Source organism: Molothrus ater, assembly GCF_012460135.2.
Source record: "Molothrus ater isolate BHLD 08-10-18 breed brown headed cowbird chromosome Z unlocalized genomic scaffold, BPBGC_Mater_1.1 matZ_random_MA35, whole genome shotgun sequence".
Classification (NCBI taxonomy): domain Eukaryota; kingdom Metazoa; phylum Chordata; class Aves; order Passeriformes; family Icteridae; genus Molothrus; species Molothrus ater.
Window position 1 is genome coordinate 2,756,379 of NW_023416471.2, and position 25,854 is coordinate 2,782,232.

A 25,854-nucleotide genomic window follows, 5' to 3' on the forward strand; every position below is an offset into this window, starting at 1 on the left:
TTCAGATTCTTCTGAGGTTCCTCAGGTTAAAGCAACTCTGTGGAGGTTCAACCACTAAGATGATCAGAAAATGTTTTAAGCAAGCTAATACTTTGTTCTTAAACACTATGCAAATGCTATTGCAAATCAGTTCCTGGCCAAGTGGTGAGCACGTGTGCTTAATTTGAAGTATTGATTCCATGATTAAGCAGTATCCACAGTATTGATAGATGTCCCTGAATCAGGGCCTTAAAGTAGGCAATGGCTCTTCTAATTAGCTATTAAGTCATTTCACCATGACCTTTTAATTTTGTATGATTGGAGTTTTACTAGTTTATGAAAGAATATAGAAGCATTCAATAAGAAAGCAGGAAACAGTCAATCCATTCACTCCATTCTCATCAGGGGTTTGATCCTGGGATGTGCTGAGCATTGACAGTGCTTAGAGAAGTCAACACAGGCCATTGTACAACTTCAGGTAACTTGTCATTAAAGCAAACCAGAAGCTTCTCTGGTTATCCACATTTTCACATGCCAACAGAAATCTTAAAGCAAAAAATATAGCAGTATCATAATTTAGAGGGGTCTTAAAAGCCTGGAACACTTAGTATTCAGCAATGAATGCAGAGGACAGACACTGTAAGTACTAGCCAACCCTCCTGCAATATTATTTAAAAGATGGCAGCACTAAGACAGACTCTGAAGAAATACATGGCTGAGTACATTTGTGTTAGGAAGTAAGGAGCCGTAGCAGGCATAACTCGTGATAATTTTCAAAGAGGCTGTAGTTCCCATTGATCAGAAAATTGTCAGTTTCAGCACCCCATTCCATCCCAAAAAGCCAGATGAAAAAACTCATTATATCTTTTTTATATTCATACCAATACAGTAACCAGAAAACAATAATCACAAAGTAGTTTATAAACTGCTGTAATTCCACCCCATAAAATGATACAAATACAATTTAAAGGTTTCCTTTATGTTATTAATAAAGTATTGCTACCTATAAGTAAATAAATTGTGTGACTTTAGTATACACATATAGTATATGTGACCTTCACTTAACACTGTAGAAAAATAATTAGCTCAAGGTCACTTGCAGATCAGAATGGCTTAGGAGGATAGTTTAGTCCAGGACAATGAGATTTATATATCCTTGTTTGTAGATACTATGATATTTGTTTAACACGTCTGTCTGGATAATATTTGCACTGAACAAGCAGGGAAGAAAGGATGAAAGAGTCAAATGTCAACCATTTTATGTTTGTGTGTACAACAAAAGGGAGAGTTTACAGATGTCAGCAACTTGTATTTGTGTTTCACTCCTTCAAAACATCTTGCAACAAAAAAATTGGATGTGACAAGAAATTAATCCATATTGTGATCTAATTATGGGGAAAATGTAAGATGTCTAAAATATTTAATTGTGAGAAGTGTCTATTAAGCTAATTTTGCAGTGAACTTATAAGATTTTTAAACACTTGTGCCAGGTTTGAGGTGCCTAAATAGCCAGAATATCCCTGATTTTCTCTTTCAGGGATATACATGGAGCACCCAAAAATAATAATTTCTACCTCTTACAATCCAGACCAGGGCCTGGTCAGAGTCTTCTTACTGCCATTGCCTGGTCACAGGGAAAGGGGCTTTTTTCCAGGTAGGCTGGAGAGGGAAGACAAGTTGAGGAACCCAAACTCCCACAGGGGCTGGCAGAGCTGGGGCTGCTGTGCTGAGCCACGTCCTTCTGCCAGCCTGGATCCAGAGGAAGTGGTGCCTCCTTCACATGGCAACGTCTCAGCTTCTGCAAAGTGTTTACACAGAAACTGATAACAGCTGAAAAAACCTGGCTTTTTATTTTAAATCTCATTTAACTATCTCACCCCATCTCACTAAACCACCTCTTTGACAGATGACCATTTTTGGCAGTGTTGTTTGGGCACCTACACCACAATCAAAAGCCTGTAAATACTTGTTTACATGCCCTTCTACTAACACAATCTGCTGCTGTGTGTTTTCATATTAAACTGCAGCAAGGCAATAAGGAAGTGCTCACCCAGGAGACTCTCCAGAGAGTTTGCCAAAAAATTAGATAGGCTGAGCCAACCTGTGCAAACCAAACTGAACTGTCATGAACAGAACTATTGGCACAACAAAGTCATCCCTTATTCACTATAGTCGAGTGATACTCAGATACAATATGGAAATGAAGGAATTTCGCTCTGCTCCTATTTGGGGGGTTACCTATCAGCAGTAATTAGGAATACAAAATGGAAGTACAGATATAACAATTAATAAAAATCTGTGTTAGATATCCCTCTTCTTTTGTAATTTGTGATAAGCAGTGCAGGGTTTTAAGCTTAACTCATTGAACACACTTCTCTCTGGCAAGTCAATGCCTTTAGGACATCTGGGGCTGTGCATATTGTTGTCTCTCACAGTAAAAACATCCTTGGATCATTACTATCCACAAAAAGTTCAACAAGAAAGGAGGGAAGGCAGAAGGGAGGGCAGAAACACTCAATACCCTGCTCTTTCCCAGCCCCTCTCTTCCTCATCGTGACCCTGGTTCCTGAGCCTCTGGCCTGGCCTCCCTACCTCCCCCCCCCATGGACTGACCCCGAGGGCATCTCCCCATCTTCCCCCCCATGCTCTTCACAGGTGGTGGTGACATCTGCACCACCCCTTCCACAGTCTGAGGTAAAGAATCAGCCTGATGTGGCCCCAGCTGTGAGGCTCCCAGGGGCTTTCCTGGATTATCAATCCCTTTCCCTGTCCCCCCCCCATCAATCTGTGAGCAGCCAGCACAGCTGCATGCACATCTTGCTCAGACTGTTGTCTCCCATGCCAGCTGTGTAGGGCTGGGCTGGCATCCAGTGCTTCCTCCTGGCTTGGAAGTGCCCCATGGACCACCAGTTCAGCAGTTCCAATTCCTTTCCTGTCCAGTCATACTAGCACAAAAATCATCAATACAAGGTCTATTTTGCTGGTTTGGGCTTTTTTTTTGGTTGTTTTTTTTTTTTTTTTTTTCTTTCTCTTCATATTTTTTTGCAGAGATTTCAAAATTGTGGCAAATATTTTACAGCAGTGATGAATTGCTTATTACCAAATGATTTGGTAACTTCCAAGTTGTCTTTGATCACTTAATTAAGTTGAGTATATAACATTTTGGAGAAAAATTAATGAAACTTGCATGTGTATTAAAAATTGGATGTAGTACAAGACTCCCAAAGAAGGGATGATGAATCTTTCCATGTTTTTGGCAAGACGATGTGGCTAGCACCAGGGAAATTCAGAACTGGGTTCATTACTTTGTGTTTGTCTTAGATGCTGATGTTTGTGAGAAATTCTTACAAAGAGTATGAGAGTAATTATGGTTTTAATGATTGACTACAGCCAGTTTTCACAAGTGAAAAGGACTACCAGAGGTGGAGGCAATAGAAAACATGGGGCTTGGGGTGTCCTATGATTTCATTCTCATACCACTGATCTAAATGGCAGTCTTCTTTCATCAAGAGGTCATTAGGTCAACCAAGTGGTTAAGTTCTTAGTAGCTTAATTTGTGTCAAGGGGACTGCATGTTTGTACAACCCATCTGAGGATACCATCAGGTCCCACAGGCTTTCAGACAAATTTTGCACTTATTTAACTTGGTGTGGACTAAGAGTAGATTCTTGTCATTAGTGCAATTAATTCAAATATATATCATTATAATCTTCAGCAGCATTCACCTATTCAGAAGCATGCTCTCTATTTTGTGCACATAACTTCCCTTGACATTAACAGGAGGGGATAATAGACATGGAAATGTAAAGAGAGGTTAATACTCTTCCCTGTGACCTTCCCAGAGACATCATATTTTCTCAAGCTGACCTCTCATTATGCTGAAAACTGCAAAGAAAAAACCCCACGGTTTCTGTTGCTTTTTTTGTTCACTTCAGAGACTACAGACATCTGCCCTAAGTACATTCTGTTAATAATTATTTTGAATGTATTCTAAAAGTCCACATCATTCCCAAAGAGGGGAAAAACACAAAAGAAACCCCAGTTGGTGAGGGAGGACAATGTGCAACATTATAAGCAGTGCTGGAGCTGCCTGCCGTGATTGCCACTCAGAGATAAAAATCATTCCTCACACTTTGAGACAAAAGTAAATGGCAGTTTGCAATGTTAAGGACCCCTGTGGAAATATGATGAAATGAGATGAGGCTTCCAGACCTGTGAGAAAAATCAATCTGATGGAAAATTGACAAACTTGTTTAACGTGTCGGCACAAGATCCGAGAGTTGACCCGTAGAGACCTCCACTTAGGCATACCGTGAAGTTACTGTCAGTTCTCTTAATCTGTTCAATTACACAACAGGATCTCAAAGGGGGCTTTTTACCAAACATCACTTTAAATTAACTTTTCTCCTTCGTGTTTTAAACTTGCAGTCCTTCCCCGCCTCTTTGCAGCAACATGGGTAAATTATTAAAAGCCCACTTGCTTGTCAGTATAAATGCTACAGAAAGATCAGTTTAAAATTTTGATTGGAAATAGAGAAGGCTTGTGAGGTTAAAAAAGAAAAATGCTCATCTTGTTACATGTCACCAAATTAATCTCCATGATAATTTCTCTGAGGCAAAGGTCTATTGTTTTTCTGGTTTAGGGGAATGAAGAAATGGTAGCAAAAAGCAGCACACCATAATTTTTATTCTATTAGGAACATGATACTCTGCCACTTTTCACAGCCATGAGCCCCAAAGTGAAACAGAGTATTCAAAATGGAAGATATACAACTGTACTGAACTGACCCTAAATGTCATTTCCTTTCCTTGGGGAAGTGGATTGGGAATAGGATAGGAAGGGAAGGTGCTACATAATGCAAGGGATGAAAGAAGTTTAATTTTGGAGATAGGTAGAGCAAAATTTAAGAGGGAGAGATGGAACTGCAGAGGGCCAAAGAAGAGAATTTTGGATTTTCTGTCTTCATTATTTTATTAAATGCACCGCTGAAATAAAAGACTAATTTTCCCCAAAATATGTTATATTTGAAGTCTGAAGTGAAGGATTCTGAAACTGAAAAGGAAGAGCAGCAGAAATGCAGCCTATCAACTAAATTCAAGTGCCAAGATTGATGGGTGTTATGGTGCAAATGTCCAGAAATATTATCTAATAGATTCATTTTCCCTAAATGCATTCTGTTATAGAGCTCATAGAGAATGTCCCAGTAGCCACAGTAGTCTGTCTGCTATTGATTTGGAGTAGGTGTGGATTATGTGATGTATCCTGCTGCTGGCGTGTCTTATTCTTGTTAATTTCAGTGGAATGAGGATCTGTAGCAGGTTCTTTTCTGGTTTTCCATTTTATAGTTTTTCTATAAAACAGATTGAAAGTGAGAGACCAATATTCATTTTGTGTAGTAAGGAATGAAGAGTGAACTACGAAGATGAATGAATTTTTTGGGGGGTGGAAGAGAAAAGTGCACATGGAGAAGAAATTGCATCTAGGAAGAGAGCAGAAGCAAACAGCTTATTTTTTAATTCAGAAGGGACTAAGCGATATTCTACCATTCTTGTTAGAACATACTGGGGAAAGAAGGTGTACTTCTGTAACCACTTAAAATACAAAAGGCATCAAATTCTGATGGTCTCTTGTCAGTTTTGTTGGAAGTATTAATGTTGTTGCAGTGTCGACAGCTCTTGATAAAACAAAATACCACCGACTGCAAAAGTTCTGTCTTGATTAATACTGTGTTCTCAGTTTGAACATTTAAGGTAAAGGTTAACTGTAAATTACATTAAATACCTACTTTATAACCATGTCTGCACTACTATCAGAGATAGCTCTATTTTAGCAGTGCAGTAATTTGTAAAAGATTTTTTTTTTTGTATAAGCCACTGTTAAGGCTCATTGGAAACTTGTTAAAAAGTAGTATTAACTCTTTTCTCACTTTCTGACTGACCTGAGAAAGACCTTGTTGCTCTTTTCACCAAGAACTTTACACAAGCTATGTTTCTCACAGGCTTTAAAAACTTCAGCCTCCTTGGAGTCCACAGAAATTGATGTAACTCAGGTTAGACTCAATAGTAGACAACCTATGTTTGTGGATTTTTAGGTAGGTACTCAGCTCAGACTATCTAACTTAAAAGGGCAAATTCTGACCTAGGGCATATGGGGTCAGTTTTAAGACTGTAACTGAGGCCAAGGGCGCCCAAATCCACATCTCAATTTTGAAGGGTTGTTGAATGGTTAGCCCTTAGCAGCTCCCTCAAGCCTGATCCCTTGATCCAAGAGCAGAGGTGGCACATTATGGCTGGTTATTCAGCTGCCAGCTCCTGTATGTTGCTTATTTGGAGACTACAACAGGTAACACAATTTTCAGAGATGCCCTATGCATCTATGGGCACTCTAACTTAAGAGAATAAAGACAAAGTTTGCCCAAAATTAGAAGGGTAGCAGCTCTACTCTTTTATGGAAGCTTTTGGTAGATCTTGATGTTTGTGACTTCAGCTACAAAGAAGATTCAGTTTTTACTGAGTATTAGCCCTACTCTGATGCTAGTACAAATAATAATACTGAGTACTTAGTATTAAACACTAAGTATCTTCTAAGCAAAGGGTCAAGAACAAGGTGTAACTAAGATGATAAATCTCACTAACACATATATAAGAACATAGATCACTATAATGAAGTGGCCTCCATAGTATGTTTTAGCTAACTGATATAAAAATGCTAGTGTAGTATTTAGGTTTTAGGAGCGAGTTTAACTGAGCCTTGAAGACTGTGGTTAAAAAAAATACTTCAAGGGTGAGTCTAGGCAAGTCAACACATTAAAAAAGTTATTGAAATATAGCTGCCAGCAAGTTAGGCTGGTGGTTTTGCAGACATCTTAAAAGGAAGCACAATCTACAAATCACTTGTTTTTCATTTATTTCACTTGTGCTTTCTGTCAGGAGAAAAAACTTTTCCCTTTATTAGAGAGCAATAAACAAGTGGAGGGAAAGACAAATGTACATGAAGCCAGGAAGTCCTTCTTTTTGTTTTTATTGATGCAAGCTTGACTTACAAGACAGAAGTTTTTGTGGCCTTTATCATAACAATGTATGGTCAACTCCTTTTAAATTTTCAATATGCCACAAGGACTTACTCATCTAAATGCAAAGGCTTTTGAAATTCTTACCGTTTCTCTTATACCTGTGGTTCTTGTCTATTATATCCCAATGATGCAAAGAATTATCCTTTAGTCACTATCTGTATCAAGGGTGGGGTTTATTTGTTTGTTTCCCAGTCATCTATTTCTCTTATTCTCACATGTTCACACAATGGCAATGCAATTTTATCCTCTCCTAGGCATAAAGGGCAATTTCCCAGACTAGAAACGAAGAAATGTGCTGTTTTTACAGAAAAATTCTCTTCCTTTTTTGTTGCCATTGCCACTTCCCAAACATATTCTGTTATGTTGGCAAAGATCCTACATAGATCCTATCCAAGGCATCTTTGTTTCTGCGAAGTACCAGATCTTATCCTTATGCCATGATACATGGGACTGTAGAACATTTAAGAACGTTAAATGATAGCTTTGGTGTTTGGTTTTTTTTTTTGGTCTGTGGGTTTGTGTATTTTTAAAATGGATTCAGATGTGATATTTCTCTCCACTTTTCCAGAATATCAACAAAACTTCATTGAAAAATTTATGAGTACAGGCACAAACATATAAAGGTGGGAAAAATAAGTTTCTGAGGGCTGGTAATAATTTCAGTATTTAACAGCTGTCTGCATTTGCTCAAACCTACCTCTGCTAAGGAGATTTCCACCCATAGAAAATTTACCCAAAATACTTATTTTTCAGAAGCAATTTTTTCACAGGCAAATTTCTTGAGCCTAATTTACTGCACATCCTTGCTGAATAGTTCTCAATCCTTTGCAGATGCAAAGTCACAGAGAGCTGTCTAGATATATATGATTTTACATGCCTTGCTGATAGCTCGGAGATGCAATTGCAAAATCTAGCTCTCACAGACAGCTGGGAATTTGTGACAGTCCCTGAAGGACTTTGCATCCATAAACCAATGACTGGATTACACTGATCCATAAATGTGTTATTCTCCTATCTCTGGCTAATGCAATACAAGTAGTCTTCCTGCTGTTAACTGTTTCTGAAGCCACACACAAGAGAATATAAAGGATATGGCATATATTCAAACAGAAAGGTCAGCAGGTCATTTGCTCTTTATGCTAGCAAAAAACTTTAATATCTGTAGTGTTGCAGAAAGAACTAAATGCAGAAATATTCCTTAATTTAAGTTCTGTGTTCAGAAAATTTTGCTAAAAAGGAGTGATTCATTCAGACCCTAGAGGGGATTGGTGACAAAGTCTGGTCAACAGCCAGAAAGCTCAGCTTGTGAACAAGCTGTGGGGATAAAGCTGCAGGTTTGTTTGTCAGCACTTCCTGCTCCATAAGAATTCAGGAACCCTTATGGTGACGTCGCCTCCTCAGCACTGTACCCTCTGTATCCCTGTCAGCCTGCCTCAGAACCTTTGCTGCCTTGTCCCATCCCACAGGGCCCCTTGACTGCCTGGCAGCCAGGGAGAGAGGCAGGAGGGACCTGTGTGTCCAGGGTGCAGCTGGCCCTTGGTTTCTGGCTGGGTGAGGGCTTTCCCTGGCCTCTGCTCCACTGGAGACTGGGAAGGACTGCTGCCCTGCACAGCGTGAGTGAGATCCACTGCAGCAGCAAGGGGCTCTGGGGCACAGTGCTGGGCAGGGCAGGGCTCTGATTTGGGACCCATGACACTGAGAAGCAGCTTCTGATAACCACACCCTGCAAACAACAGATGAGCCACGGGGCAATGTCTTTGTGAGCAGATTGAAATTGCCTGGAACAGCTCTCTAGTGCTGAGGCTGACAGACACGGGACAACTCATGTCTGCGCCATTCACACTTCCTGCCCTCAGAAAGCCACAGCTCTGTTCAGGGAACCTAAGGAAATGGATGTTAGGCATCATTAGCACTGAACGTTTTTAGAGCTACAAGGCCAAGAGCATTCCAGCGACAGCCAGGGTGACCTGAGAGTCCAGCAGTGCTCCTGGCACAGCTCTTGCCACCAGAAGTGCAGCCACAGAAACGAATGCCATGTCCTGGAAAATGCAGTGCCCAGTGAAAGCAATGTCTAATGAACAAACCCTTCCATTGTTACTACTGAGAAGATCATGAAGGCATTTGACTTTGGACTTAATTTCAAATTTCTACAGGGTCATTAAAAAGTAATTTTGCTTTAGCTACAACCTATTAAAGATTACTATTAAAGATTTCCAGGTTTATTTGCTCCCTAACCAGGAAGCAAATCCTTGCTTTGTTTCTCTTCAGGAAAATTTTTTTTCTATTTTCTACCTTTCTCATTGACCTCGATATTTGAACACCTGTGAAAGACTCAAGCAAGGTGATTAACATTCACTACATTTGTTTCTCATTTTTCTCCAAGGAAAGAAGGATTTGAAGCATTTTGCTTTGTGTATAAATATTACTGCCTATTTTAGAGAAAAAAAATACCCATACCTTACAGCAGAGTTTAGTTTATATTGCTTCAGAGACCATGACTCACATAGTGTGGTCGGGAGAGCTGACCAGAGATTAAAACAACAGCACAAAGGCAACCTTTTAGTCTTTCAAAAGTAAGAACTGAGATGTTGATCTTGGTTCAAGGAGAAGCCAAAGCAAGGCACCTGGGGTGAGTTAACTGTGTGCACTGGGAGTTAGTGCTGCTGAGAATATTCTTGCAGCTTTCCCTAAAAGTTGGTATTTTGAAAACACCAAAGTCTGTAGCATTTTGCAATAGGGTACATGATGAAAGCATGATATAATGAAATTTTCAGTCCAGAAGTCTTTATAACTTCACAGCAGCTGGAAATGCCCAACAATACCCATTGTTAAATTTTTCATTTTAAGACTTCTAATATTCATTTAAGCACAAACACTTTTCATCAGCTATATATAGAAAGACCAGCCTAAATATTGAAGGGGAAACAGTTCGCTGTTTTGGTTCACTTTTGCCCCCAAATAAACCTGAAACACAACCCATTAGCAAAACTTTATAAAGCTGAAACACTTGGATTTACCTTATATAATCCTGACAGCCTTTACAAAAAACCCCAACCCTAAACATAAATTAAAGAATTTTTGCCTATTTCTTTTTAACAGATATGAAGATGCAGCTGTTATACAGACCTTTACTCCATTCTACCTTACTTCAGCTTGTGAAAGAATCTCCAATTAAGCAACCACAGGCACAATGCTGTGTGTGATTCAGCCAATTTATTTGTGTTAATCTGAGCCTAATGCAGACAAAGAGCCAGAGGAACATCTGAACTTTTCCCCAGTTTTTCAGCAACTATGTAATCTACAATGATTATATGTGTTGAAAATACATCCAAAGAGCCTACTACAGGGAGGCTTTTAATAAAGCAGGACTTGGAAATATAAGACCTCATAAAATATGAGTCACAAAATGTGACCATGTACCTACCCTGTTTAGATTGGCAGAGCACAGCTATTATCACAAAGAATTATTTGGTTTTTCAGTAGTGCCAATCCATGGCTGATTCCACATGCTCAAGCTTGGAGAATCTCCCAGTGTCTGTGGTTTGAAAAAAGAGCTTCACATCTCTGCTTCTAAGTATACCAGAACTTCAAATAAAAATCTCAGTCACCTGTATACCAGTATCACAGATCACTCAGGGAGAAAGCTGTAAGAAAAAAATTACAGGAGGCAAGTTAACATTTTTTAAAATATTTTATTGTAGTGGACTCTTTAAATGGATCTGCTTTAAAGTGACTCTCTGTTAATATGGGGTTTCATAAATAAGCAGTATAAACCCTCACCTGCTTTAAAATACAAATCTGAATGTTTAAAAGGTTAGGTAACATCATATTCTTTTCATGCAAGCTCTCACCATTGTTGCTTTGCAAAGCATTATTTTGTTAATAACCATTTCTTTACCAAGAGGGTAGTCAAGCACAAGAACAGGCTTCCTGGGCAGATGATCAATGCCCCAAGCCTGTCAGTGTTCAAGAGGCTTTTGGATTATGCCCTTTGTTACTCAGCACTGTCAGATAATTGGACTAGCTGGTCACTACAGGTGCCTTCCAATAGAAATAGTGTATCCTATCCTATCCTATCCTATCCTATCCTATCCTATCCTATCCTATCCTATCCTATCCTATCCAATCCTATCCTATCCTATCCTATCCTATCCTATCCTATCCTATCCTGTTCTTATTATTTATTAGATGTAATAGTCCTTTTCCTTTCCTCATTCAAGATCCCATGACCTGAAGAAAGCTTACTTTGGTTTCTATTTTCATAAAACCAAAGTGTATGTGACCTGCTGCTTCTCTTGATTTTGCTCCTGCCAAAACTACAGTTTATGAAGACTCACCAAGGCCATATTTATCTTGATAATCTGGGTGGACATCACTGAGCTCATGAGGAGCCCAGCTGAGAGCCTGAAAAAATTAACTGTTAATTATTCTAAGTAGGATTATTTTCTTGTTTAAAAGGGATTGAAGCTTGTTTTCATAGAATCAAACAATATCTTGGGTTAGATCAGGCCTTAGAGATCACTTGGTTGATCCAATCCCTCTGACACTGGCAGAGACCAAGTTGCTCAGAACTCCATCGTGACCTTGATACCTCCTTGAAGTGGCATCCACAGCTGCTCTGGCCAACCTGTTCTAGTGCTTCATCACCCTCACAGTAAAGAACTTCTTCCTTGTATCTAATCTAAACCTACTGTTCTTCAGCTGGAAATCATTTCCCTTGACCTGTCACTACATGATCATGTAGAAATTATTCTCTATCTTTTTTTGTGTGCTCCCTTCAGGCACTGGAAGGCCAGAGCTACCTCATCCTGAAACTTTCTATTCTTCTGGTTGAGCCATCCCAATTCTCTCAGCCCTTCCTCAAAGTAGAGCTGCTCCATCCCTCTCATCATCCTGGTGGCTTCCTCTGGACTTGCTCCAACAGGTCCATGTGCATCCTTTGCAGGGGAGTGTGAGAGACCAAAATGTTAGAGGTTAGTGACTCAATCAGCCACTGGCAAAAGCAGCACGTGATTTGCTGGGGGCAGATTTGCACCCCCAACCAAAGTGGGAAGGTGAGCTTTCAGATGTGTGGTGGCAAAATCTCTGATCTGCCTAAGAACAGCCAAGGTGCAGAGAGGGTGAGTGAGTGGAGGATGACCACCAGTGGAGGATGGCCACAACAAACCAACCTTTGTTTGGCAGCAAGCTGGGTTTTGAGCCAGGCAACAGAGAAGGCTGATAAGAAGCAGATCATGTGAGGTGGGATAAACTTTTACCATGCCCATGTCCTCCCTGGCACAACTGGCTCAGGTATAAAACTCCCACCTGGGGTATTAGGACATTCACATGTAAGCCTGAAGATATTCACCCCATCTGATGAGGCATAACTGGCTCAACTACACAGTTTTGGTATTTTTGAGAGAAATACACTTTGTCCCTGTTCAAAGACTACTAGAATATGCCTTATACTGCACAGAGCACCTGATAACAAGGGAGTTATGCCATCTAGGATTTGGCATTTCACTAGATTTCCCACTAATCTGGGAGCCTGGGAAAAGTGACTTTGAACCTGCATGAGAAACACCACATTAGACATTCCCTCTGGTGAGACAAATTGCACAGGAACAGTCACCTCCACATACCCTTTGGGTGGTGAGAGATGGGTGGAATGACCACCAGGTGAACTATCTGAGTTTGCTTTAAGCCTTAATTACACCTGGATTTAAAGCGTGAATGACTGAAAAGAAACATTATCTGTCTTTCTCCTACAACCACCTACCCCTTAATTCAAAAAACATTTAAGAGTTTGTCTCAGCCCTTCCTGCAGGCTGAACGAGCCCATCCTAGAAATGTTTCTGATGAGAAAGTGCTGAGCCACAGGTTACCCTATCTTAACAACAGGTTCCCATAAAGAATTTGAAGGAAAAAAGGACATATTTTTTCTAGTAAAGTAGACCTTTTGGACCTAGGGAATCCAGAAGCCGCCAATGAGTTTTTCAGTTCACTCTAAGTTTTGCATATGAGAAAACAGGGATAATTTTTATTTTTACAAGAGGCAGTAGCCTTTCTGCCACCATAATGATATTTTCCGTGCATGACATGTCAAAGATGAGTGTGCAGTATTATTTATTCCTCTAAAACTACTTTGGAAACTATTAATAAAAGTAAATCAAGGAACTATCTGTGTCAACACTGCAATTAGAAAAACATATTTCTATCTAGAGTTCTTATATCACATAAAACTAAAATTAACTAGTCATGGTGAGATCTATAGATGATTATGTTCATAAAGCTGAGAGATGAGTAGTCATTAAAAGGCAAAACTACTGGAAGTGACTTATATGACTTATATGAAGTGAATAGAGAACCAACCTATTTTTAAAAGACCCATACTATTTTTAAAATCTGTAGAGTTACAATACATTTTAGATGGAGAAAGATCTATGGATGTCATCTAATTAAACTCTGTCAGTCACAGAAGGGCTAGTTTACTAAGGATCATGTCCAGGTGAGTTCTATCTATTCAACAATGGAGATTTCAGACTCTCTGTTAGTACAGTCTAAGTACAGTTAGAAGCACAGATAAACAGAAAACATCACATCTTCCTTATTTTATTAAAATTTATTTCAAGATCAAAGGTCTCACAAAAAAATAGAAACTTACAAATTGTGTAAATAGTTTTAATGCACTCATTAAGAGACATTAAAAGAAAATTGACTAAGATTCTGTACTATATCTGAAAAAAAATTCACTGGCTTTATTCTTAAAATATTGTTACCATTTAGGAGTAAATAAACAGCATAGCATTACACATGTTCACAAGTATTTACCACTTATTTTAAACAAAATCTTTACGATATATTTTTTTCCAGAGAAATTAGTTCATCCCCATTTTGAAAAGTCTAATAAGAAAACATTCAACATCCTCACTGGAAGTAATGTGAGCTGATGTTTCTGTTGTAAAAAATTATGCTATGGAAATCAACAAATAGGTTTACAGGGTTACACAGCCATACTAAACAAGCTTCTATGTTATGCTGCATTAGGCCTTCTGGATTAGCAGAACATTTTGACAATAATGGCAACTTTTCAGCTGAAGCTTAAGCATTTCATAGATGGATTTAAATGCTGTAACCTTTTAAAAACAAATATCCAGTGTTACATACCTGACAGCATTCTTAACCAAATGGTAATACTCTAAAGGTTAAGGCAACTCCAAATTGAAGCTGCAATGTCTGTATTTTTCACAATTCCCTGCTAAAATTTAACTCCTTAAAATGCAATGTGTGAGAGAGCGTAAGAGAGAGGCTGTGTGGTACTTGTTTGCTGTTTGGGGTTAAACCATAACAGTCCCACAAAGAAAATGAATCACATTACGTGTTTAATTTGGATATCTCCTTGCACACACTGTATTAAGAAGCATCTGATCCTACCAAAGATACCCACGATGGGACTCATGTTTAGATGGCCTTCTCAAGGTAATCACTATTTGCATTGGAAGATCCATTCTAAAAGAAAACCACACAGGAAATGAGAGGGATCCTGCCATTGACTTATACCCATTCATCTGAATTTCCCGATTCATCAACGGAACAGCATAGTCAGAGGATTCAAGTTAATTTAAAATAGACATAAAATCTTTTCAGCCAAATATAATAAGCATCACCAACTTATTTCTGATAGTTGTTGTATTCAGCTATTCTTTGTCTTCATGAAGTGTAGCTCGCTATTATTGTTAGGGTAAGCAGTGTTATTCATTATTAAAATGTCAAGGTGGAAAGATTTTAATATCATTACAGCTTCTTATATTTAAAGAAAGAAAAGGAATATGTTGATAAGAAAATGGTAATTCACTGTAGATTTTCTTATTACTCTATATCTTAAAACCTCTGGCATAGCTTTAGTAAATAAAAAGCATCAAGTTTAGTTCCCAGTTTCAACACATGCCTCTGTTGATCAACTGCACTGGTGCTAGCACTGAGTTACCATTTACAGATCAAAGGAAACACACATGACCAAGGCAAAGTAAACAGAGGAAAGCAAGCTTAACATCTATAACTCAAACTATCCAGAGAACTAGTAGGAATACACTTCAAGAAATTTGTCAAAGGCTTTTATCACTTTTATGCAAACAAAACCACAATGCATTTCTAAAGTTTTGCTTCAATATTTGTACTTAGTTGTACAGTACGTTAAAGTCAGTGTACGGCTTTTGCCATTTTACTGTAACCTCTGTAAACTCACAACTATATTGCATCATATGAAAGGTTATAAACCCTTCTGCAATCCCCATTAGATCTACCGAATGCAGCAGAGTGGAACATGTTGGTACAGAGAGTTAGGAGCCAGAAGACATGTTGGGTGTCCAGCCCATTTGATAAGCCCGCTCCAGTGTTCTCTTGCAATCCTGCAGCACAGTACTGAAGGTTATATGTGGATATTGCTGCACCAGCTGCTCCACTGTGGCCTCGTTCACCTGCAACAGAAGAACAGAACCTGTGAGTCGCAGGAAGTGAATGAAAAGGGTAACAATAGGCAAGCTAGAAGAATGGAAAAGCATCGGACTCCTGGGTGGACTTCCAGGATGGGGCTCCTCATTCTTACTGTAGGTTTGGGTGCATTTATCACAAAAAAATATACAGAATGTAATGTCTGGTTACATTCTGTAACCAGAATGAAAAAAAACAAAATCAAACCCCACTATGATTTCATTGTAAAGGAAGAAGTTTTATCATCGAGGTTAAACAAAATGCTGCCCAGAGTAACTTGAGAGTAACAAAATGCTGCCCAGATTTCTAACTTGAAATAGAACCTATCTACTCAAAGTTGCTCAAGCAGACATCCATTTAAAAATGTGAGATTTTTTTTGGCTTTGGCAAATGAAAATAGATTACATCTATTAGTTAATTTATGGTGCAGTTTGGGAGACATTTAAAAATGCTAAGTAGTAACTCCACAATTAACTTTACTGAAATGAACTTGCACTGTATGGTTGCTATCAACAGGCTTGAAATGAAAAGTTATCGATACCATGACTAAAGATGGGGAAAAATATGAACTATTCTATGTTGCAGGTAGATCAATTACTCCTCTATGTCCCTTTTCCAAAAGTAAAAGTCCTGCATGTCTTCACATACATCACTGGCAGATTTTTTTTAGCCTTCTTTTGTGAGGATAACACTGCAGAATTGGTACCAATAATTAAAACATACAAGATGGTCGGGCCTGGGATGTCTTTCTTAAATTTGAGACATCAATGTTAGCACTTTTATTCTTCACAAAACAAGGTAATCAGACAAACCCAGCTAAACCTAACACCCTTACAACTCCAGTGCTGTGAGGGGATTAATTTGTCAATTATTTTAAAGACAATTGCAGTTCATATCACTCAGGTAAACAACTTTCTTCAGCCTTTAGACAAATAAAAGATTAACCTAAGAACCATGACTTCTAGTTGGCTCTCTTTGAAATCTTTGCTGAACAATAGGTGTTTTAAAATGCATTGAAACTACAGTTACTGATTCACCTACATCAGTAGCATGTACAACTGATGGCATTGTTTGCTTTTCTTCCTTCAGTGGTCCACTTTTAAGGCCATAAGCAAAAAGCCAGACTGAAAAATGTTTACTACTATTAAAGATCTGTCTTGTGAAAAATATTTTTAAAGCACGGTAACCACAGTATCTAATAATATTTTTGTCCTTAAAAGATAACACGGAGAGCTTCCTTCTGAACAGTGATTGCACCCAATGACAAGGATAAATGAAAGGTTTAATAGCCAGTTCTTCTACTTTGATAATAGAAATACTCAATCTTCATTGGAAGTTTCGTCTAGCTGAGACTGACTTGGATAGAAAACTGGTTTAACTTCACAGCACAAACTGTACTTCTCTGGCAAATTGCTATGTTACAGTAAATCTTTCAGTGCTGAAAAACAAGAAGTGACTTTGAAAAAGCAAAATGAAATCAGAGGTAGCACAAGTCCCCCATAATATTTGATATTTAGAGCTGAATACATACTCACAAATTGTAAGCTACAATTCACAAAAATATTGCTTGGAAGGCAAGAATCCCCAAAGTAGCAGTAATTTGCTACTTTATGCCTATCCAAAAAATAGCCAAAAGTTTCTTCTCATTAGAGTTATGCTGCAGAGACCCATGACAGAATCAACCAGGCTACCAGAAACTCCTCTTAATGGTTAACTCAGCCACAACAAAGAGGCTTACAACCAACAGTGACTTATTTTGCTCTTTCTTAATGGGGAGCTTGAAGAAGATGCATTATTTATCTACTAGACAGCTGCAAATTATGCTAGTACATAGAAGTTATTGTGACTTAGCACTTAATTGTTGGGCACTATTTGTTAGAACAGCATGGATATCATGGCTTTAGAGCCAGTGTTATATGCATATTCTTTCTCCGTTACAAGAAACAAACAAAGCGAATTCATTACAAAGATGATGCTCACCCACAGGAAGGTAGTTAAACACTCTCCATGCCAGATGTATTGGACTCAGGACATGTACCCAAGGTACAGCCTAGCTAGATTTAAGCTGATATATTTAATACCAGGCTAACTTAGGCATGGCCCATGACACTTAGGAAGACAGGGGATGTTACAATGGTATCTTTTAGTCTTAAAAACCTATGAAGAAATCTATGGTAAAACACCTCTAACTGTTTGTCCTACTTTTTTTCTGATACAATTATTACTAGATAAAATTTTTTGCTATTTGCTATTAATACTTTACTAAACAGAAGAAGGAAGCTTTTGGCATCAAATGCCAAACACAGTTACAAAATAAACATGAGTCTGAAGAAGGCAGATAAAACCATTGCAGAAGTGCCACTGACAAAAACAGCTGTTTTATTACCAAAGCCTGAAGAGTAGAAGCTTTTCTCAATTTTTTTACTGGAGCATTAAGCAAATATTTTAAATTATTAGTTTAATCCTAGGCAACAACTTTAGTTATGACTTGTTGTTAAACAGTAAAGTAATGACAAATCCTATGGATGTATTTGGAACCATAACATATAAAGAAAGAAATTACTTTGAGTCTGAAAAACTGAGTTTACTCTCATGATAAAGGAAAAACATACCTTACCAAGCTTCATGATAAATGATCAAATATATGTAACTTTAAGTTAAACATAAATATTCTTAATACTGAGAGTAAAAAGCAAGGACTTAAAAATTATGCCAAATTAAATTCAACATAAGATTATACAACAGAAGAAGGAGAAAAAAAAAAAAAACTGGCAGTGGGACAACCAACCTGGATCCAAAGATGAGAAAAAAAATATTCCCTTTCTAAATATTTTGATACCTTTTCTTTGCCATGAAAAAAGTCAGGTAAGACACAAAAAGAAATGAAAAACTTTTAGTATTTAAAACTCTCCATACTATTGGGCTAAAAACTGCACTATCTGAAAAACAGGAAAAAAGAAAATAAAATTTTATTTTTTGTTAATAAAGAATGTGGAAAGTAATATCTAAGTCAACTTTGTGAGGATCCTTGTCATCATTTCCCTAGTGGTAGGATTGAGATGAAAAGAAGTCTTATGCCCAGCCATTAGAGCACAAGCTTCTGTCTCTTTGTTAAGATCAGCCTGGCTGGTGATAAAACAGAAAAACTGAATGTCATTCCCAAAATAAGTTCATTACACAAACAGAACAATTTTCCCTACTGAGCTTAAACATTCTTGTTCAATGAATGAAAACTAAAAATCTCCACATCTTAATATGATGTAAAATGCTATATTTTTCTTTCACAGAACTTTCATTAATCTTCATCTTTTGAGTTGTCAAAAGAAAGACTACTGTCTGCAGATAAACTACGTAGATTATCTAATATTTAATCATTCTCTGAATTTGAATAGCTCTTCAATTATATTTTAACGCATAATGAGAGAATGCAGCCCATATCATTAAGAATGAAAGTAATAGGTTTTGCAAATCCTGGTCATCAAACAAAAAACCAAAATAACAACAAAGAACTGGTTTGAAAATTATTTTTTCTTCCTGAAATAACTATTTATTCCAGGCCAAGGAATAGATTGAAAAAACAAAACAAAGGAGAAAATGGTTTACAGAAAATGGCAGACTAAGTGGTATCATCTCCCTTTAACTCAATTAGAGCCTAGATTATGACCTAGAAGTCATAATTTTGAATAGTTTTTTGCTTAAAGACACTTGAACACATATTGCCTATTTCCCAGAATAATGCATTTGACTTTGTGACAAATGTTATCTGGGGTAGGACTTCCTTAACTTCTCCTTCACCTAATGATAGTGTGGTTGTGCAGAGAGTATTTAAATATTATCCTTGCTAGAGAACATTTCTCATGTGATAATTAGGAGTTCATCTTGGAAAGAAGAACAAGAACACCCTTTGAGTCCTTGTGGAATGGTACACTGGCAAAAAGGTTTTGTGAGTGCCTCTCTAGAGAACTTTCACCATCACTCTGCTATGTACACACAAAATGTGGCTGAAATACCGAGAAAAATGGGAAATCAGTGCTCAACACTCTTACTCTACTTTAGGTAAAATGGTCTGCCCATAACAGAAAGCCTGAAAACTGCCACCATTCTGTGAATATTTTTCCTAGAATAAAGTAACCAACACTTACGAGCTGATTTTTTCAGGCCCAGAGTAAACTGAAAGCTACTCACAATAAAATATTCATTCATATTTTGATCTAGCATGTTGTATTTACTCATCTAGTCCTATTGCCAGCATTTACTGATTTGAAACATCACTTGTCTGACACAGAACATCTTCAGAAATTTATGTTATGCCACTTTCCACAAGTCTTCATGAAGAATCCAAAATGTAAGCAAGAATAGTTATTAGGTAATTTTATTTTTTTCATTTAAATTTGCTGTGTCATTTGGTTTAGTGATAATTTCAGCATTGTTTTCTTTAATTTCTAGATTATAAAATTAGGAATTTCTAAAGATATAAAATGATTTCAAAGGGCCAGGATTTTTTTTAACCTACTGTTTTTGTTATGCTCCTACAACAGATCTTATTAAATTCGAAGGATGAATTCAAGCTTTCCTAATCTTGTTAAGGTAAATTAGAGATTACATTTGAAACCATCAGCCAAACTAGGCATTTTTTTTTTAATGAGACACCTCCATTCACTGCTCAGGAACAGAAACCGAGGTATAAGGGCTTTTCCTAAACAGGACTTTCCTAGTTACTTTTCCTTAGCTTGTCTTTAGTTGATATCATGTCCTGGAAATCTTCTCTGGGATTGGATACTCTTTCACTACATTGCCGAGAATTTTAAGATTTCATACTGATTTCCAAAACTCCTCCTACAGGTGCATCAGGATCAGACTCTAAAGCCATTAAAATGTGCCAAGAATGTCTATGTTATCTAGAGCAATACTGAAAAGCAAGAGTAGAGTCATCACTTAAACTGCAAGTTTTATGCAGTGTATGAGTATTCAGCAATAATCTAAAGAGTTTGATAGATCTTCTTCAACAACAAAACCTAAAAATCTTCACATCTTAATGACTTCAGTTTAATGACAAACTCACTTGATAATTGAAAAGAAAAAAATATCTCCATTCCAAGTTAATAACTGAAACCAATAAGCAGTTATATAAATAAAAAAGCTAAAGCTTGCAAAACTGGATTAGTGCAAAGGTGCATTACTAGAACTTCGTACCAAAATGTGCTTGTGTCCCTCAGACCACTATTCAGGATGACAGCTAAAATAATATCTGCATAGTATCTAATGAAGCCCTTGGAAGGGGCATTGGCTGGCTGATTTCTGAGGACAACACAGGTTGGTATCTACAATTACACAACTTTATAGATCAATCATTAATAAAAAATAACAGACTGAATCATAATAACCTGAGTCAGCAATATCAGCACAGAAAGGCACTAGTAATACATAGAACTGCTAGCTTAATCTTAGAAATCTAGTACTTGCTAGGAATTTTAGGGAAATATTAGCAGGTGAGAGGTATCATTCAGACCAAAAGATTTTAGGGCTGCCATACAGATAGTTATGTTAGAAAAATGGCACAAGTATTATCATAACATTTCTACATACAAACATTTGCAAAATCAACTTCACACAGAAGAAATGCAAATGGATTTGTCTCCAAAGGGTTTCTTACAATATTGTTGGCATTTTACTTATGGAGTGGTATATCAGCATTAGGGCTACTGGAATTTGTGCACACTTCTGTCTCAATACATGTAGAGAAGTATTTCTTGAAAGCCAAATATGCATGCAATGGTTAAAGAAATGACTTTATAGACATTGTGTGTATCCATAATGATGGATATGGAAAACTCTTTTATGTTCCTATTTCTCTAATGTTTTACAAAAAATCCAATATATACACACTTAGAGTTATAAGCAAAACATTTTCACACAGTCTTTCTCTTCTCTAAGTTGTATTTTGCTTCCTCAAGTGAGTATCTTATAAAAAGTGTACTTTGATATTTTTTTTCTGCTAATAGTTGAATGAATTATATTCTCAGGTGGCCCAATTATAACTGTTGCCTGTAGCCATAACAAAATTAAAGATTTCTGGAAACGTTTTGTGTGAAGTGCAGTTGATCAGCTAAGGCAGACATATTCCACAGAGTTTCAGTTGCCCTTATGCCCAGGGGCAGAACCCTTGTTTAGGACTTTAACAAAATAACAGCACTACCAATATTAGCACAATATCCTATAGTCCAAATAAAGTCCCTTACGCCTTGAGAAAATAATGTGTTTTGACCTAGAGGATGATGTTATTGAAAAAAAGGAAGAAAAACAATCACATTTGCACACACACAAAAACACTGTATTTGTAGACTCATAAATAATGAAATCAGCAAGTACAGTCTGTACAGTGTTATTATTATCATGACATTTGACAACTAAATTGTGTTAAATCCTAGAAATTAATTACCCATTTATATTTGTAAAGGTAAAGGAGTAGGTAAACTGAAATATCTGCAATCTTTTCTGCTGTGTGAACTGAAATAAATGGAATGCACAAGTCTTCTAATATTCCTCGGTAGCACTTCTGGAAGGATTTCAGGAAGTGTGGGAAGGTTGCCTGTGGACTATATCTACTTTACAGTTCTTGTTTAAATCTCACCTGAAAGGAATGAAATTCATTGTTGTGGTAGTTTTCTCATGTGAATGGTATTGCCCCAAACTCCCAGTCTACTGCGAACTAGCAACACCCATTTCAGATCTCTGTGAGGATGCAGAGTTTTCTGCAACACACTATTTTTTATTGAAGTTGTGTAAGTAACAAAGGTTTCACTCTCAATTCCCTTTGTTTATTGTGAGGGTTTATTTTTCTATTAAAGCAGAGAAACCACTTTATAGGAGCCCTTCAGGCTGGCAGATTATTTGGTTTGCTAATTCTGTCCATTTCATCAGATTAACTTCTAGACTCCACCTATGGAATATTTCCAGGTAAAAATATTACCAGTATTACACACATTTCAAAAACTTTTTTCTTCTAAAAATTGCAGTTAATAAAGACCCAGATGCAGTGAAATGACAGTGGTAATTTATACAGTGATAAATATTCTTTCAGATTACTTTCTGCCTGTTGAATTAATAACACTGAATATTTTCCTTCCTATTTGACTACATTAAAAATAATTTGAGCACATTACTGTAATATCTGTCAAAATGATGGCATGTAAAACTAACAGAGAAGTCTTTCTCAAAAGTTGCCAGCTGGCAAAAATAACTGGAAGTTCCAGGGAGCAATGCTTCTAAATAAATTTCTCCCTTTTTGATTTTTTATTCATAAAGATGCTGACCAGTTCACATTGCATTCTTCCTTAATAGCTGGCCTTATCATGATTTTGAACTGTTGATCATCACCTAAGGGTCCATCTTTCTCTTAGAGAATGACATGGTTCAGGTGGGTGCTTTTTAGAAACAAGGACAATTTCATTAATTCTGGAAAATTCCATCTTCAGCCCAGTACCATAGAACTGCTGCAGAGGAATCAGCTTGGAGAATAAAAATCTTTTAGCAAAGATACAGTTAAACTAGAAGAGCAAAATCTTTAGCTTGTATAAAAACCTTTTCTTTTTGTGTGTATATTTTAGCAGATGCTTTCGTTTACACACATAATGGATCTGTTATCCTAGTTAGCTAGGGGGGAAAACCCAAAAGTAGTATTGTTCAGACTTTTAAAATTGTTGTATTGAAAACCAAAGTGAAATAAATGCTATTCTTCTTTTGTTGTGGGATAGCTGTGGTTTCTTTCTAATGAGATTCACAGATCTCATGAATCTAAAATCTTCATTATTCATAGAGAGATGTATCAATTGCAGCTCCTACATTATACATATAAAAATTTAAAAAATACAGCAATTCCTTTTTAATATGCAGCAACGTACTTGAACAAATTATAGTAATTTAAGAGAAAAAAAGGCTACAGAATTTTTCTTAAAGAGAAGGATTGGATATTTTCATTCCTCTTCAAATCACAAAACCATAATTTCAAATCTCAAAATGAACCCCTTGTAACATAAAAGAAGAAATGGTAGCAATTTGGCAGGTTTTCTGATCAGGCTAATGATAGCATTTTCTGAAAGTGGAAGGCAAATTGCTGTGATAATTACATTAAAACAAGCCATGGCTCTGTATTCTCACTATTCTGCCATTGATTAAGAAGCCTTAAGCTCAAAAAGGTATTGGAAATTGAAAGATTTATCTCTAGAACCTAGGATATATAAAAGAGATAATGCTCTTTTTCACTTACCTTCAGTTGCAGATTAGCTGTGTAAAGTAAAAGCTTGTGAGTGATGGGTCAAAATGTTTCTCTTAAACAGGAGCTGCATTCCTAACTTTGCTAATGATTTGTGGTCTTCACTGAATATGTATTTACAAATATTTGTAAAACAGGTTTTGTAGAAGGACAAAGTGATAAATTATATTAAAAATTCACATATAATCTAAAAATCTTACTCTTACTTAAGATGTAAATGATTTCTTAACTGACCATTTTTTATTTTTAGGGATCATCTATCTTTTTGCCTCTGGGAACATAAAATAGTTTGTCATTTTGTCAGTTGTACTGACCATCAACTTCTGTGCTCTAATATCTCAGCAAAACTAGAATAGGAAATATATGCTACAATTTATCTGAGAAAGTCATCTGGAATAAGCTACAGGCTTCCAGAAGTATTTTCATGAAAAGCAACCATGTCTTTTCTGAGAAATTCCTCTCAAAAAATGGAAAGAAAAAAAGCAAGGAAAAAAAAAGTAAGGAATAAGGGCCAACATGATTTATTAACTAAGTTGTGTATCCTTTCACAGCTGGCTTTGTTGGACTCTCTTTATTTCATTTCATTCACACATAGTGGTGAATATTGAATTTTGTGGCCTCTGTTTTTCAGTGTCATTTTTCTGCCTATTTACCCAAGAAATGTCTCCTACATTTACGTGGGAGCACTGTTGATAACTGCTACAAATTGCACCACAGTTATAGGAAAAGGATCTTGAAATATGAAAATTGTGTGTGAGAAAAGTTGCAGGAAGATTATTGTGACACATTGTTCAACCAGTTAAACTATCACCCAGAAAAAAAAGAAACAACAAATTTTTAGTCCCTATTTCCTAGTTGATACCCAACCATTTTCCCTAAGGGTAAAGATTTCAAGCTGCCACTATATAAAGCTGTTTCACTTCTTGTGAGAGCACAAAAAAGAAGTGCTATGAAGACATCTTTCAAATGATTTCTAGAAATAAATAGTATGGAGAACATCACCCTTTTTCTCCATTTTTTAAAATATGAAATAAAAAATATACCTAATTAATTAATTAATTAACTAGAAGATGTAAATAGGATCTAGGTTAGTTTAATGATAGGAATGTACAGTACACTGTGTTCAGAAAGAAAAACTTGAAATGTGCATTTAAATCTGTTATTTTGACGCAGGCATCATTTTATGCCCTTAGGATGCAAGAAAAGCTCTTAGGAATTCTGATGTCAGTGTTTGTGGGAGGAAAGAAAGCATCCTGTAACTGCCCACACCTTTCTCAAGATACTTAAAGTAATAAAAGGAAAGGTTCAATTATCTTTAAAATATCCCCTTTCCTAAGCTGTGATAAAAAATACAGAGCTACAATTAAAATTTGGTTGGAAGAATGAACACTCATGTTTTCATTCTGCTGTGGGGAACTAACCTGAAGTGAATTTAATATAACCCCTTGCTATGCTTTTCTTGGTGTTTTCCCGGGTGACAAACTAAGAGCTGCTGGGCTCCCAAGCAGCACCAACCCACCACGTGCTCCAACACAGCCACATCAAGTCCTAAAACACAACCTTGGGCTGCAGCCCCCAGCAGCACAGCACTCCTCTGTGCAGAGGAATGGGGAGTTTGTGGTTGCACCCTGCTCCCAGAGCACTGTGAAGAGCTGACAAGAAGGAACAAAGCCTGGCTCACTGCCCCTGGAAGCGCGGCACAGTGCAAACACAGGCAGAACACCGGAATGCAAAACAGAAATGCCTTCTCTTTCATGCCTTTTCCAATTACAAGCCTCTAAAATGTCCTGCTTAGGCCTTAAATATCTACTGATTTTATCTGTTACTGCTTTCAAAAGACATAGAGACTCAGAATAGCAACATTTTCTTTCCATGGAACATATGACTTGAGCAGTCCTGAAGGCTGCCTGGTGCCTGCACAGATGCACACATACCCATGTACACAAAAATTTATTTGCACAGTCGATAACCTGTCCTGTGAGAGAGATCAGAAGGGAGAAGGGGCCTAGCTGCTTCAAGTACCTGTTCATGTTGGAATGCAGACCAGTGGTGAATTCT

The 25,854-nt window shown here is 37.2% G+C and overlaps 1 protein-coding gene across 1 annotated transcript in view; it reads right to left on the reverse strand.

The window, feature by feature from the left end:
- Nucleotides 1–13,641: 13,641 nt before the first annotated feature.
- FBXL17 (F-box and leucine rich repeat protein 17) overlaps nt 13,642–25,854 on the reverse strand; it is a 270,236-nt gene continuing 258,023 nt past the window's right edge. The window contains exon 9 of the mRNA XM_036403294.2: nt 13,642–15,511. Within this exon, the coding sequence (XP_036259187.1) occupies nt 15,374–15,511 (138 nt within the window). The 3' untranslated portion in view covers nt 13,642–15,373. The remainder of the gene's footprint in view (nt 15,512–25,854) is intronic.